Here is a 16,391-nt window from a genome sequence, read left to right as displayed (position 1 = left end):
TGGACCAGATTGCATTCCCACCAAGAGTGTAGAAGGGTTTGTCTTTTTCTGCATCCTCACCAGCATTTATGGTTGTTTCCATGATGGTAGCCAATCTGACAGGAGTGAGATGGCATATCAACATAGTTTTAATCTACATTTCCCTGATGACTAGGGATGCTTTTTTTGCATCTAATGAAATAATCATGTGATTTTTGTCCTTCAGTCCATTTATATAATGTATTACATTTACTGATTTGTATATGTTATTCCATCTCTGGGATAAAGCCTACTTGTCGGGGTGAATGATCTTTTTGATATTTTATTCTGTTTGCCAATATTCCTTCTTGATTTCTTCATTGTACCATCCATCATTTAGTAGCATATTGTTTTTATTTGTACTTTGATCCCATTGTGATCAGATAGAGTGCAAGGAATTATTTCAGTTTTTCTATATTTGTTAAGATTTGCTTTGTGTCCTAATATATGGTCTATTTTAGAGAATATTCATGTGTTGTTGAAAAGAATGTGCATTCAATATTATATCTGTTAGGTCTATTTGTTCTATGACCTTATTTCACTTAGATGTATCTCTGTTTATTTGCTGGGTTGACCAGTCAATTGATGAGGAGTGGGGTGTTGAAGTCACCCATTATAACTGTGTTTGGTTTTATCTATGACCTTAGTTTGTTGTTTTTTTTTAAATTTTTTATTTATTTGAGAGCGACAGACACAGAGAGAAAGACAGATAGAGGGAGAGAGAGAGAATGGGCGCGCCAGGGCTTCCAGCCTCTGCTAACTAACTCCAGACGTGTGCGCCCCCTTGTGCATCTGGCTAACATGGGACCTGGGGAACCGAGCCTTGAACCGGGGTCCTTAGGCTTCACAGGCAAGCGCTTAACCGCTAAGCCATCTCTCCAGCCCTGACCATAGTTGTTTTTTTTTTTTAATTTTTTGTTTATTTTTATTTATTCATTTGAGAGCAACAGAGAGAGAGGCAGAGAGGAAGAGAGAGAATGGGCACGCCAGGGCTTCCAGCCACTGCAAACAAACTCCAGACGTGTGCGCCCCCTTGTGCATCTGGCTAACGTGGGTCCTGGGGAATCTAGCCTCAAACTGGGGTCCTTAGGCTTCACAGGCAAGCGCTTAACCACTAAGCCAACTCTCCAGCCCCTGACCATAGTTTTAATAGCATTTGTTTGATGAAGTTGGGAGCCCCCTTGTTAGGTGTATATATATTTAGGATTGTAATGTCCTCCTTTTGGAGTGCGCCCTTAATCAATATAAAGTGACCTTTATCTTACCTAACTAATGTTGGGCTGAAGTCTATCTTACAGATATTAGGATAATGACCCCCGCTTGTTTTCTAAGCCCATTTGCTTGAAACACAGTTTTCCAACCTTTCACCTTAAGATAGTGTCCATCCTTTGTAGAAAGGTGAGTTTTTTGGAGGCAACAGATTGAAAGATCCTGCTTTTTAACCCAGTCTGCAAACCTGTGTCTTTTGGTTGGGGCATTGAGGCCGTTGATATTGAGTTATTAAAAGATGTGTATTTATATATTTACCATTTTTCTTGTTTTCTAGTTCTTCTGGTTTTACCTTTGCTCTCTTGTATTAACTAGCATTTGAGTGTGGTTTGTCTTTTTCCATGTTCCTTATATATGTGCTTTCCTTTCTTTTCAGCATGGAGGATCCTTTCAAGTATTTTCTGTAGAGCTAGTTTTGTCTTCAAATATTCCTTTAGTCTGCTTTTGTTGTGGAATGTCCTTATTTCTCCTTCTATTTGAATGGATAGCTTTGCAGGATAAAGTAACCTTGGTTGACAGTTATCTTTCAGAACTTGGAATACATCATTCCAAGCCCTTCTGGCTTTTAAAGTTATGTGTTGAGTAATCTGCTATGACTCTTATGGGCTTGCCTTTGTATGTGACCTAATTTTTCTCTCTAACTGCTTTCAATATATTTTCTTTGGTCTGTATGTTTGGTAGTTTAATTATAATATGGCGAGGGGAGGTTGTTTCCCGGTTTTGGCTGTTTGGGGTTCTAAAGGCTTCCTGTGTCTACACTGGCATCTCTTTCCCAATTTGGGGGAAGTTTCTTCCTATGATTTTGTTGAAAATACCTACTATGCCTTTGGATTGAAATTCTTCTCCTTGTACTATACCCTGAATTCTTATGTTTGATCTTTACTTAGTGTCTTGAATATCTTGCAATTCCCATTGATACTTCTTATTAGTTTGGCTTTCTCTTTGTTGTACTATATTATATGTCTTCTAGTTTAGATATTCTGAACTCTCCTTCATCCATTCTACTGGTGAGATTTTCTACAGAGGTTTTAATTTCACTGACTGTTTTCTTCATTGCTAGTATCTCTGACTGGTTTTTCTTTATTTATTTTCTTATTCATGTCTTGTTTTGACCTCCTTATGTCATTAAATTTGTTTCCTGTGTCATCTTTGATTCTTTTGATTTCCTTTTTGATTTCTTTGAACATATTTATAATCATTCTTTTGAAACCTTTCTCAGGCATTTCCTTTAAATCAATCTCTCTGGAGGTCATTTCTGATCCATTAATACTTTTTGGTGGTTTATATTGTCTTCATTTTTGTGTTTCTTGTGTTATAATGTACATATTTTTCATCTTGGATTAATTTAATGCTTGCATTTTCTAATTATTTCCAGTATTATTAGATGTATCAAACTGATGTTATATATCTTCAGGGTAGGAGCTTAAGGTGCTAGGTGTGGCCCCCAAGACACTGAGAGTCACTATAAAAGTGACCCTAGGTGTTAGGTTTGCCTGCTATGAGATTATTCAAGTAGACTGATTGGAACAAAACACATTCTAAAATAGATTCTAAAATTTAAACAATGTACACATCCCCTAGGCTGCTTTGGCATGGTTCCTAAAAAAAAATTAATGAGAAATAGCACAGTATTTATGCAAGAGTAGGTATTATGACAACCAGATCCTCTAACAAAGTCAAAGTCATTAGGGTGTGTGATGCCCACACCCTTAATCCTGTCAACTGGGAGGCTAAGATTTCTGGTCTGTTGAGGGTTCCAAAGTCAGTTCATGACCAAGTGAGACCCTTCCCTAATGAACAACAGAAGAGGAAACAAAGGCGCTGTAAATCAGGAAGCAACAAATGACAAGCCCAAAATATAGCTTATTTAAGAATGGCAAATCTGACTATTCATCAGATTTAATATATAATTTATCCTGACATGGAAGGTACAATTAGCACTTCCGATTCAAGCCTATCTACTAGGCTTATTTTGCGGGTACTGACCTGGTGAAATCCCAGTTAACTTTGGGGATGGTTTTGGTCTCAATTATGCTGCACTTCTGCTTGGGTCCCTGTTTGTTGCGCAATGGCCTCAGGTAGGCTGGCTGGGTCACCGGATCACTGCTCTGACCTCCTGCGCCAAGTGTTGTGTAGGTGAGCTCCCTTCCCCAGGTCTCTGGTGCTTGCTGGCACTTGTGCTGGCAGTGGGGGTGGGGAGGTTATGGATTGTGGCTGAAGTTCTCCCGCTGGTCCTCAAAGTCCTCTTCCTCATGAGCTGCTCCTCTGTTGGTCCCTGCCATCCTCCCTTTACCTTTCTTAAATTTGCAAGGAGCTCCAGAGTGGAGAATCCCCTCACTTGGCTCTTCCGATGGCTCAGGTGGAGCCTTATAGTTGTGGCCACGCGGACCTGGTTCTCCCACTGCGGCTGCTTCAATCTGCGTCTGTGTGGTCTAGACGCTCTGGATCTCTCCTACGTCTCTGTTGCAGTTGATAATTTCTTAAACACCTCACCTTTTGGTCAAAGAATGTATTTTGCTGTTTTTTTTGTTGTTTGTTTGCTTGTTTGTTTTCTTTTTCTCCCCTAGGCTGCTTTGGGTGGGTCCTATACTGCTATCTGAACCAGAACTCTCCTTTACATTTCTTGAGTTTGCCAGGAGGCCAGTGTGAGTGGAAAATCCCCTCACCTGGCTTTTCCTGCCTCAGGCTGAGCCTTGTAGTTGTGGCCATGTGGACCTGGTGCCACTGCTATTGGAGTTGCTTCTGCCTGCTTCTGTGGTCTCTAGATGCTGTGAATCTCTCCTACTTCCCTGCTGCAGTTAATAATTTCTTATATACCTCACTTTTTAGTAGAAGACTGTATCTTGTTTGTTTGTTTGTTTTTTCCAGCTTTTTCTCCTCTAGGCTGCTTTGGCATGGCTCCTAAACTACTATCTTAACCAGAAGTCTTCTCCTTATTTCTTTCCTTCTTCTTTTTTTTTGTTGTTGTTTTGTGTGTGTGTGTGTGTGTGTGTGTATAGTAGTGTTTCACTCTAGCTCAGGCTGACTTGGAATTCACTATGTGGTCTCAGGTTTGCCTTGAACTCACAGTGATCCTCCTACCTCTACTACCCCAGTGCTGACATTAAAGGCATGCTCCACCATATTCAGCTTCATATATATATATATATTTCTTTGTTTTTTTCAAGGTAGGATTTCACTCTAGCCGAGGCTGACCTGGAATTCACTATATAGTCTCAGGGTGGCTTAGAACTCACCTGGGGCGGGGGCTGTTGCAGGAATCCTATCTCTTCCAAGTGCTAGGATTAAAGGCATGTGCCACCATGCCCAGCTTAAATTCTTTTTAAAATGTTTTATTTATTTATTTGAGAGAAAGAGAAAGAAGTGGGGGTTGGGGGTGGATAGAGGGAATGAATATGGATGTCCAGGGCCTCTAGCCACTGTAAATGAACTCCAGATGCATGCTCCACCTTATGCATCTGGCTTACTTGGGTACTGGGGAAATGACCTTGGATCCTTAGGCTTCGTAGGCAAGTGCCTTAACTGCTAAGCCTTCTCTAGCCCATGGATTTACTTAAGAGAGAAAGAAAGGGAGACAATGGATGTGCCAGGGCCTCTTGCTACTGCAAACTCCAGATACATGCTTCACTTTATATATCTGGCTTTATGTGGGTATTGGAGAGTGAAATTCAGACTGGCACACCTTGTAAGCAAGCTCCTTCAACTACTGAGCTATCTCCTTGGCCCTCTATCTATATGTTAAAGATCACATGCCCGGGAGTGTAAATGCTTTAATCACATGTTGCTCTTGAGGCTCTGAAGTATCCCCAAATAAGCATGTATTGAAAGCTGTGTAGCTACTATACTTGGAACTTTTGGAAAGTGGGGCTTAGTGTAAGGTCATCAGGTACCTGGAGGTGGGTTCTTAAAGAGAATGTGGGGACTCTGCCTCTTCCTGTCTCTCTCATAAATTCCCTGGCTGCTATGAGGCCAGCCGCTTCCTTGGCCACCTACTCCCTGTTGTGATAATGTGCCTCACCATGGGCCCAACCACAGCAAGATCGGCTGGGCATGGATGGAACCCTTTGAAACCATGTGCATGGCCAGTAGGTCCTAGGGATGGACTCCAGCCCTCATGCACGCTCACTATGCTAGGAAATACAATCGGGAACCCCATGCTTGCTGGACAACCACTGAGGATGGAATCAGGAGCACATGCACACTAAGTGCTGGGGAAATCAAGTTAACACTGAGCCACACCTCTGACTTTAGGAATTAGGACTCTGTTAGGGGCTATTAGTCAGCCTACCCCAGGTTGGGATGGAGACTTCAAGAAAGCAGGGACAAAGTGAATAGTGACATGCATTTGGCTTTTAGTAAGCACAACCTATGCTCACTGGGTGGGGGACTTTGTTTTTCATTTCTTTCTCCAGGGTCCAGAGAGGGAGATGGATGCCATCCAAGCCAAAGAAGAAGTGAGAAAAGCCCGTGAGGAAGATGAGAATGAGCTGGTAGGAAAGTTTCATGGGCGTAGAAACCATTTCAGCAGATTTCACAAGCGATATGAGCTTTAGTTGTCTTCAGTCTAGATAAAGATGACTGGTAAGACCTTGATTGTACTTCAATACACATTTGAAATCTCACAGGTCTAAGTCTACATGTTAATTTGTCTAGTTTCTGAGGAATTGTTTGCATGCAACAATAAAATACAAAAACTGGGGGAAGCTCAGTGGATAAAGTGCTTGCTATGAAAGTATAATGACCTAAGTTCAGATTCCTAAGACCCACATAAAGGTATGTGATTCCAGCACTGAAGAAACAGAGATTGGATGTTCACAAGCACTCTCACACATGTGCACACACTACACACACACAAACACACACACACACACACGCACACAAGAAGAGAAAAGAAATTGCTCACATGCTTCTAGGTTGGGGTCCCTCATACCCTGCCCAGCTTCAATGACTGCTGTGATGCCTGTGTATCAAGTTTCCCTACACAGATCTGAACACTAGAAGCCAGAAGGCCAGAAAAGACTAGTGACTGCCAGAAAAGACTAGTGACTAAACCTCTTAAATATTTTCAAGAAAAAAAATAAAGGTTGATAAAACACATTTTAAGATAGAGTGGTGCTTTTTTTTTTGTTTTTTTTTTTTTGTTTATTTTATTTATTTATTTGAGAGCAACAGGCAGAGAGAGAAAGAGGCAGAGAGAGAGAGAGAGAGAATGGGCGCGCCAGGGCTTCCAGCCACTGCAAACGAACTTCAGACACGTGTGCCCCCCTGTGCATCTGACTAACGTGGGTCCTGGGGAATTGAGCTTTGAACAGGGGTTCTTAGGCTTCACAGGCAAGCGCTTAACCACTAAGCCATCTCTCCAGCCCACTTATTATATTTTTAATTTATTATTAATTAATAAATTTACTTGAGAGAGAGAGGGAGATGGAGAGAGAGAAAATGTGTGCTCCGGGGCCTTCAGCTCTTGCAAATGAACTCCAGACACATTCTTCACCTTGTGCATCTGGTTTATGTGGGTCCTGGGAAATTGAACTTGAGTCCTTTGGGTTTGTGGGCAAACACCTTTAACTGCTAAGCCATCTTTCCAGCCTTATTATTTTCCTTATTTTTTAAATTTTTTGTTTATTTTTATTTATTTCTTTGATAGTGACAGACAGAGAAACAGGCAGAGAGAGAGAGAGAATGGGTGCACCAGGGCCTCCAGCCACTGAAAATTAACTCCAGACACATGTGCCCCCTTCTGCATCTGGCTAATGTGAGTCCTGGGGAATTGAGCCTCGAACCAGTGTCCCTAGGCTTCATAGGCAAGCGCTTAACCACTAAGCCATCTCTCCAGCCCCAGACTTATTATTTTATAAAATAGGGTCTTATATAGTCCAGGGTGGCCTTGAACTTGCTATGTACCCAAGGATGAACTTGAACTCCTCATTCTCCTGCCTCCATCTCCAAGTAGTGGGAAGACAGGTATGACATACTTGGCTAAATTTGTTCTTTTGTTTGTTTGGGTTTTTATTTTTTTTTAATTTTTAATTTTTTGGTTTTTCAAGGTAGAGTCTCACTCTAGTCCAGGCTGATTTGGAATTCACTATGTAGTCTCAGGGTGGCCTTGAACTCATGGCGATCCTCCTACCTCTGCCTCCCAAGTGCTGGGATTAAAGGTGTATACCATCATGCCTGGCTGTCTTTTTTCTGTTTGTTTAATTTCAATGTAGCATCTTGCTCTAGTCCAAGGTGACCTGAAATCCACTGTTTTATTTATTTATTTATTTATTTATTTATTTATTTGAGAGCGACAGACACAGAGAGAAAGACAGATAGAGGGAGAGAGAGAGAATGGGCGCACCAGGGCTTCCAGCCTCTGCAAATGAACTCCAGACGCGTGCGCCCCCTTGTGCATCTGGCTAACGTGGGACCTGGGGAACCAATCCTCGAACCGGGGTCCTTAGGCTTCACAGGCAAGCGCTTAACCGCCAAGCCATCTCTCCAGCCCCACTATATGGTTTTTTAAAATATTTTTTATTTTTATTTATTTATTTGAGTGAGAGAGAGAGAGAGAGGGAGAGAGATTGGGTACACCAGGGCCTCCAGCCATTGCAAATGAACTCCAGATGCATGCACCCCCTTGTGCATCTGGCTTATGTGGGTCCTGGAGAGTCAAGCCAGGATCCTTTGGTTTTGCAGACAAATGCCTTAACTGCTAAGTCATCTCTCCAGCCCTGTTCTTAAAAAAAAAAAAAAAGGGCTGGAGAGATGGCTTAGTGGTTAGGAGCTTGCCTGTGAAGTCTAAAGACCCCAGTTCGAGGCTCGATTCCCCAGGACCCACATTAGCCAGATGCACAAGGGGTGCATGGGTCTGTAGCTCATTTGCAGTGGCTGGAAGCCCTGGTGTGCCCATTCTCTCTATCTGCCTCTTTCTCACTCTGTTGCTCTCAAATAAATAAATAAAAATAAAAAATAAATTTAAAAAAGGGGACTTCCTGTAAAGATGGCGGTGTAGGTACCATGCCAAAGCAGCCTGGGGGGAGGGGAACCCAGCAAAATACACAGTTTTACTAAAAAGTGAGGTGTATTGGAAATTGAAACGGCAGTGGAGAAGTAGGAGAGATCCAGAGCATCCAGAGCCCGCACAGGCCGGTAGAAGTGACTCCAGCAGGTCCATGGGACCACAGCAGTGGTGCCAGATTTGTGGGACCGCAGCCGCCAGGCTCGAGTGACAGGAAAAGCCAGGTGAGCGGATTTTCCACTCACTGGAGCTCTCCGCAAACTCAAGAAACCTGCAGGGAGAACAGCAGTGAACAACGGAGGAGCAGATCACGAGGTAGAAGAACACGTGCACCAGCAAGAGAACTAGAGCAGCATCGGCAGCCTCCCCTCCCCACAGCCAGTGCCCAGCTCCAGTGAATAGACCAGCCATCGGCCATGCCTACTTGAACCCACAGCACACCAAAGAGGGACCCAAGAAGAAGCATAGCATAACTGAGACCAAAATCATCCCAAAAGGTAACTGGGATTATACCAGGTTAGGCCTGAACCAGAAGTGCTAATTGCATTTTCCATATCAGGATAAATTTTATGTTAAATCTGATGGATGGTCAGATTTGACATTCTTAAATAAGCTATATTTTGGGCTTGTTATTTGTTGCTTCTTGATTTATAGTGGCATTGTTTCCTCTTCTGTTATACATTAGGGAAGGGTCTCACCTGGTCACAAGCTGACTTGGAACCCTCAACAGACCAGAAATCTTAACCTCCTTGTTGTCAGGATTAAGGGAGTGGATGAGGCACTACACAGCCTAAGGGTCAGACAGAGGTTCTGGTTGTCATAATACCTAATCTTGGATAAATACACTGTGCTGTTTTTTCATTGAAAGTGTACATTGTTTAGTTAAATATTAGAAACTATCTATATTTGGTTCCACTCAGCCTACTTGAATACTCTCATAGCAGCAAACTCAACACGTAGGGTCACTTTTGTAGATACTCTGAGAGTCTTGAGAGCTACACCTGGCTCCTTAAGCTCCTACCCTGAAGGTATATAACATCAGATTGATTAATGCATCTAATAATACTGTAGCTAACTAGAAAATACAATCATTAAATAATTCAGGATGCAAAAATACATACATTACAACACAAGAAAACACCAAAAATCAAGACAACATAAATCCACCAAAAAGTATTAATGCATCAGAAATGACCTCCAGTGAGAACAAGTTAGAGGAAATGCCTGAGAAAGAGTTCAAAAGAATGATTATAAATATGTTCAAAGAAGTCAAAGAAGAAAAACAAAGGAATCAAAGAAGACACAGGATGCCAATTTAATGAAATAAAGAGGTCAATACTAGACATAAATAAGGAAATAGAAGTAATAAAGAAAAACCAGTCAGAATTACTAGCAATAAAGAACATAGTTAATGAAATAAAAAACTCTGTAGAAAATCTCATCAGTAGGGTGGATCAAGGAGAGGACAGAATATCTAAGCTAGAAGTCCAGGTGGCAGATCTAATACAGTCCAACAAAGAGAAAGACAAACTAATAGGAAAGTATGAATGGGAATTTCAAGATATTAGGGACACTATGACAAGATCAAACATAAGAATTTAGGGCATAGTAGAAGGAGAAGAATTTCACTCCAAAGGCATAATAGGCATTTTCAATGAAATCATAGAAGAAAACTTCCCCCAAATTGGGAAAGAGGTGCCAATGCAGATACTGGAATCCTTTAGAACACCAGCCAGACAAAACCTGGAAAGATCCCTCCCCCATTATAATCAAACTACCAAACACACAAACCAAAGAAAAAATATTGAAAGCAGTCAGAGAGAAAAATCAAGTTACCTACAAAGGCAAGCCTATCAGGATTACAGCAGATAACACAAACTTTAAAAGCCAGAAGGGCTTGGAGTGATGTATTACAAGTTCTGAAAGATAACTGTCAACCAAGATTTCTTTATCCTACAAAGCTATCCATTCATATAGATGGAGAAATAAGGACATTCCACAACAAAAGCAGACTAAAGGAATATTTGGAGGCAAAACCAGCTCTACAGAAATATTTGAAAGAATCCTCCATGCTGAAGAAAAGGAAACACACACATATAAGGACCTGGGGAAAAAATTATTTATTTATTTGAGAGAGAGAGAGGGAGAGAATGGGTGCCCTTGGGCCTCTAACCACTGCAAATGAACTCCAGGTACATGCACACTTTGTTCATCTTGCTTTATGTGGGTACTGAGGAATTGAACTCAGGCCAGTAGGCTTTGCAAACAAGAGTCTTTAATCACTGAACCATCTCCTCAGTACCCCTCTTCCTTTGAGGCAGGGTCTTACTTTAGCACAGGCTCACCTGAAATTCATTCTGTAGCCTCAGGCTGGCCTTGATTTTTTTGTTGTTGTTTTGGAGGTAGGGTTTCACTCTAGCTCAGGCTGACCAGGAATTCACTATGTAGTCTCAGGGTGCCTTGAACTCACAGTGATCCTCCTACCTCTGCCTCCCCAGTGCTGGGATTAAAGGTGTGCCCCACTCCGCCTGGATACTTTTTTTTTTTTTTTTGGTTTTTCAAGGTAGGATCTCACTCTAGCCCCCAGGCTGACCTCAAATTCACTATGTAATCTCAGGGTGGCCTCGGACTCATGGTGATCCTCCTACCTCTGCCTCCCTAGTGCTAGGATTAAAGGCATGTGCCACCACACCCAGCTAATTTTTATTTCTTTATTTGTGAGAAAGAAAAATAGGTGGGGGAGAGAGAGATAATGGGCATGCCAGGGCCTCTAGTCACTGCAAAGGAACTCCAGATGCATGCACCCCCTTGTGCATCTGGCTTACATGTGTTCTAGGAATTGAACCTGGATCCTTTGGCTTTGTAGGCAAATGCCTTAACCACTAAGCCATTTCTCTAGCACTAGCCTTGAATTCTTAGCATTTCTCCTACCTCAGCCTCTAGTGCTATGATTAAAGGCATGTGCTACCATGCATGGCTGAGACCCTTTCTTTAAAATGAAAGTCAAGCCAGGCATGGTGGTGCATGCCTTTATTCCCAGCAGTCGAAGGCAGAGGTAGGAAGATCGCCATGAGTTCAAGACCATCCTGAGACTGTGAATTCCAGGTCAGCCTGAGCTAGAGTGAGACCTTACCTCGAAAAACCAAAAAGAAAAAAAAAAGTTACAGTGAGGGCTGGAAGGATGGCTTAAGTAATTAAGGTGTTTGCCTGCAAAGCCAAAGGACCCAAGTTCAATTCCCTAGGACCCACATTAGCCAGATGCACAAGGGGGCACAGGCATTTGTTTGCAGTGGCTGGAGGCCCTGGTACACCCATTCTCTCTCTCTCTCTCTCTCTCTCTCTCTCTCTCTCTCTCTCTTTCTGTCTCTTTCTCTGTCAAATAAATAAAAATAAAATATTTTTATTTAAAAAAAGTTACAGTGAATTCTAGCATGGTAGCTCACTCCTGTAATTTGTTTAGGAGCTGAAGCAGGAGGGAGGCCATGAATGCAAATTTGTTTTCTGTGTCTTCTTTGATTCCTTTGATTTCCTCAAGCATATGTATAATCATTCTTTTGAAATCTTTCTCAGGCATTTCCTCTAAATCAGTCTCACTGGAGGTTATTTCTGATGTATTAATAGTTTTTGGTGGATTTATATTATCTTGATTTTTTTCTTTTATTATAATGTAGAGATTTTTTGCTGGGTGCTGTGTGGTGAGCGCCCTTCCCATGTCTCTGGTGTTTGCGCCAATGGTGGGGGAGGAGAGGCTGTGGATGGTGGCTGAATTTTTCCCACTAGTCCTCGTGATCCTCTTCCTCACAAGCTGAGCCACTCCACTAGTCCCTGCTGTCATCCCTTCCACATTTCTTGAGTTTGCAAGGAGGCTGGTATGAGTGGAAAATCCCCTCACCTGGCTTTTTCTGCAGCTCAGGCCAAGCCTGGTGGCCGTGGCCACATAGACCTGTACTGCTGCTGCTGGAGCTTCCTCTGCCTGCTTCTGTGATCTCTAGACTCTATGGGTCTCCCACTTCTCTTCTATGGTTGATAATTTATTATATACCTTCACTTTTTATTAGAAGAGTGTATTTTCTTGTATTTTATTTTTTTTTTTGGCTGACCACCCCCCCACCAGGCTGCTTTGGCATGGTTCCTCTGCCACCATCTTAACATGAAGTCCAATAAAATATTTTTTTTAAAGACTGTCCACTCCACATGGGGAAGGCGTCGAGACCAGCGGCTTACTGAACCCAAACTTAGCCTTCAGGAATGTGGATCTAGCATGGATGAGCTTGTTCACCTATATTAAAGTGTGTTAAAGTCATGGTTTCTGGAATTAAAGGCATGCGTGCGCCACCACAGCCGGCTGTATATTCGCTTTACTAAAGGTTGTCTATAATTTTCAAAAAAATAATAAATAAAAATGAATAAAAAAATAAAAAAGACTGTCCAAGGAAGGCGTGGACGCTACCTTGAAAAAACAAAAAACAAAACAAAACAAAGAAAACCTGGGCATAGTGGTGCACCCCTTTAATCCCAGCACTTAGGAGGTAGGAGAGACCGCATAGTGAATTCCAGGTCAGCCTGGGTCAATATGAGATCCTACTGGTGGGGGTAGAGTTAGGGTAACTGGACCCCTGAAGGTAAAAAGGGAAGTAATGTTTTTCTTATCTTTTGCCTAGTTTCAAAGAACTGTTTTTCCACAAAGAGTCAGGACCCCTCCTGGGAGAGAGGTCTTCCTAGGATTTAAACACTGTGGTTGGTCGAGTTCAGCCCTCTCCCGCCCTTCCCCACCCAACTTGGTGCCAGAGCTAGTCTCTTCCTGAGACAGCCCTTAGACCTATCCAACCAGCTGGCCCTCTGGTTCACCTGAACCAAAAGATCACCACCCTGAATACTTTTGCAAGGGGTGGGCACTCTTGCTTCTGATCACTTGGAAACTTCCAGCTGTGGGTGAGTTTTTCTCTGCTGGGCCTGGGCTGGCTCGGCTCAGGCCCAGGCCCAGGCCCAGCTGGGAGGGCCCTGCTAGCCCTTATTCTCCACATGGGTTCTTTATCTCTTCCAACTCCCCACATGACAGGAGCTCCTTGAACTTTCTTTTCTCTTTTCTTTTTCTTTTTTCGAGGTAGGGTTTCACTCTAGCTCAGGCTGACCTGGAACTTACTATGTAGTCTTAGAGTAGCCTCAAACTCAAAGTGATCCTCCTACCTCTGCCTCCCGAGTGCTGGGACTAAAGATGTGCGCCACCACACCTGGCTCTTTTCTCTTTTCTTTCCGTGTTATTTTCCCCAGATCCACATGGTCACATGTACTCTTGAGCTACAGTGTGGCCCACATGGGTTTTTGGGCTCAACATGGTGTACTTCTCTCCACTTTGTCTCCCTTACGTCCCAGCCTTCACCTTTCTGCACGCCTATGTAAAATCTGAATAAAATGTGGTATTTTAAAAATCATTCTCTTTGATCTGGAATTGACAATTCTTTGATTAGTTTGCAGATAAGACCTCAGGGCTTGGAGTTCCAGGAAGCAACCCAGAACCCCAATTTCCCTATTACACTACTTTAAAATCAAAAATAAAGCCAAATGTGGTGGCACACGCCTTTAATTCCAGCACTCGGGAGGCAGAGGTAGAAACATCACTGTGAGTTCGAGGCCACCCTGAGACTACATAGTTAATTCCAGGTCAGCCTGAGTTAGAGTGAGACCCTACGTGGAAAAAACAAAGTGAAAAAATGTCTCAGGAGTGCTGGAGAGATTGCTTAGGAGTTAAGGTGCTTGCCTGTGAAGCCAAAGGACCCAGGTTTGACTCCCCAGAATCCATGTAAACCACATGCACATGAAGGTGCATACATCTGCAGTTCATTAGCCATGGCTAGAGACCCTGGCTTGCCCATTCTGTCTTTCTCTTCTTTCTATCTCTTTCTGCTTGCCAATAATTTTTTTTTTTTATTTTGGCAAACTCAAATAGCTATGATTTTTTTAATTTTTTATTAACATTTTCCATGATTATAAAAAATTATCCCATGGAAATTCTCTCCCTACCCCCAAACTTTCCTCTTTGAAACTCCATTCTCCATCATATTACCTCCCCATCTCAATCATTGTACTTACATATATACAATATCAACCTATTAAGTACCCTCCTCCCTTCCTTTCTCTTCCCTTTATGTCTCCTTTTTAACTTACTGGCTTCTGCTACTAAGTATTTTCCTTCTCACACAGAAGCCCAATCATCTGTAGCTAGGATCCACATATGAGGGAGAACATGTGGCACTTGGCTTTCTGGGTCTGGGTTTCCTCACTTAGTATAATCCTTTCCAGGTCCATCCATTTTTCTGCAAATTTCATAACTTCATTTTTCTTTACTGTTGAGTAGAACTCCATTGTATAAATGTGCCACATCTTCATTATCCACTCATCTGTTGAGGGACATCTAGGCTGGTTCCATTTCCCAGCTATTATAAATTGAGCAGCAATAAACATGGTTGAGCACATACTTCTAAGGAAATGAGATGATTCCTTCAGCTATATGCCTATGAGTGCTATAGCTGGGTCATATGGTAGAGCAATCTTTAGCTGTTTTAGGAACCTCCACACTGTTTTCCACAATGGCTGGACCAGACTGCATTCCCACCAGCAGTGTAGAAGGGTTCCTCTTTTTCCACATCCCAGCCAACATTTATGATCATTTGTTTTCATGATGGTGGCCAATATGACAGGAGTGAGATGGAATCTCAATGTAGTTTTAATCTGCATTTCCCTGATGCCTAGTGACGTAGAACATTTTTTTAGATGCTTATATGCCATTCGTATTTCTTCCTTTGAGAATGCTCTATTTAGCTCCATAGCCCATTTTTTGATTGGCTTGTTTGATTCCTTACTATTTAACTTTATGAGTTCTTTGTATATCCTAGATATTAATCCTCTATTAGATATATAGCTGGCGAAGACTTTTTCCCATTCTGTAGGTTGCCTCTTTGCTTTATTCACTGTGTCCTTTGCAGTGCAAAATCTTTGTAATTTCATGAGGTCCCAGTGATTAATCTGTGGTTTTTATTGCCTGAGCAATTGGGGTTGTATTCAGAAAGTCTTTGCCAAGACCAATATGTTGAAGGGTTTCCCCTACCTTTTCCTCTAGCAGTTTAAGAGTTTCAGGTCTGATGTTAAGGTCTTTAATCCATTTGGAGTTAATTCTTGTGCATGGCAAGAGAGAAGAATCTATCTTCATCCTTCTGCAGATATATACCCAGTTTTCCCAACGCCATTTGCTGAAGAGGCTGTCTTTTCTCCAATGAGTATTTTTGGCATTTTTATCTAATATCAGGTGGCTATAGCTACTTGGGCTTACATCTGGGTCCTCTGTTCTGTTTCACTGATCTACATGTCTGTTTTTGTGCCAGTACCACGCTGTTTTTTGTTACTATGACTCGGTAGTATAGGTTAAAATCCAGGTATGGTGATACCACCAGCCTTATTTTTGTTGCTCAGTATTATATTAGATATTCGAGGTTTTTTGTGATTCCAAATGAATTTTTTGATTGTTTTTTCTATTTCCATGAAGAATGCCTTTGGAATTTTGATAGGGATTGCATTAAATGTGTAGATTGCTTTAGGTGAGATTGCCATTTTCACAATATTGATTCTTCCAATCCAGGAACAAGGGATGTTTCTCCACTTTCTAGTGTCTTCTGCAATTTCTCGCTTGAGTGTTTTAAAGTTCTCATTGTAGAGATTCTTTACTTCCTTGGTTAGGTTTATTCCAAGGTACTTTATTTATTTATTTATTTTGATGCAATTGTGAATGGGAGTGATTCTCTGATTTCCTCCTCTGTGTATTTGTTGTTAGCATATATGAAGGCTACTGATTTCTGTGTATTTATTTTGTATCCTGATACATGGATGTAGGTTTTGATTAGCTTTAACAGTTTGTTAGTAGAGTCTTTAGGGTCCTTTATGTATAAAATCATGTCATCTGCAAATAATGATAACTTGATCTCTTCCTTTCCAATTTGTATCCCTTTTATGTGTTTCTCTTGCCTTATTGCTATGGCTAAAACTTCCAAAACTATATTAAATAAAAGTGGGGACAGTGGACACTCTTGTCTTGTCCCTGATTTTAGTA

At 41.8% G+C, this 16,391-nt stretch overlaps 1 protein-coding gene across 2 annotated transcripts in view; it reads left to right on the top strand.

Annotated features, from left to right (window-relative positions):
- The window catches only part of Calr3 (calreticulin 3), a 74,473-nt gene extending 68,089 nt beyond the window's left edge, over positions 1 to 6,384 (top strand). For both annotated transcript variants that reach the window (XM_045159063.1, XM_045159056.1), the window contains one exon: positions 5,700 to 6,384. In XM_045159063.1, the coding sequence (XP_045014998.1) occupies positions 5,700 to 5,840 (141 nt within the window). In that variant the 3' untranslated portion in view covers positions 5,841 to 6,384. The remainder of the gene's footprint in view (positions 1 to 5,699) is intronic.
- Positions 6,385 to 16,391: the final 10,007 nt, after the last annotated feature.

The sequence above is a fragment of the Jaculus jaculus genome, chromosome 1 (assembly GCF_020740685.1).
Source record: "Jaculus jaculus isolate mJacJac1 chromosome 1, mJacJac1.mat.Y.cur, whole genome shotgun sequence".
In the NCBI taxonomy this organism is placed as follows: Eukaryota; Metazoa; Chordata; class Mammalia; order Rodentia; family Dipodidae; genus Jaculus; species Jaculus jaculus.
Note: the sequence above shows the minus strand (reverse complement) of the source record. Positions and strands in the feature narration are given on the sequence as shown.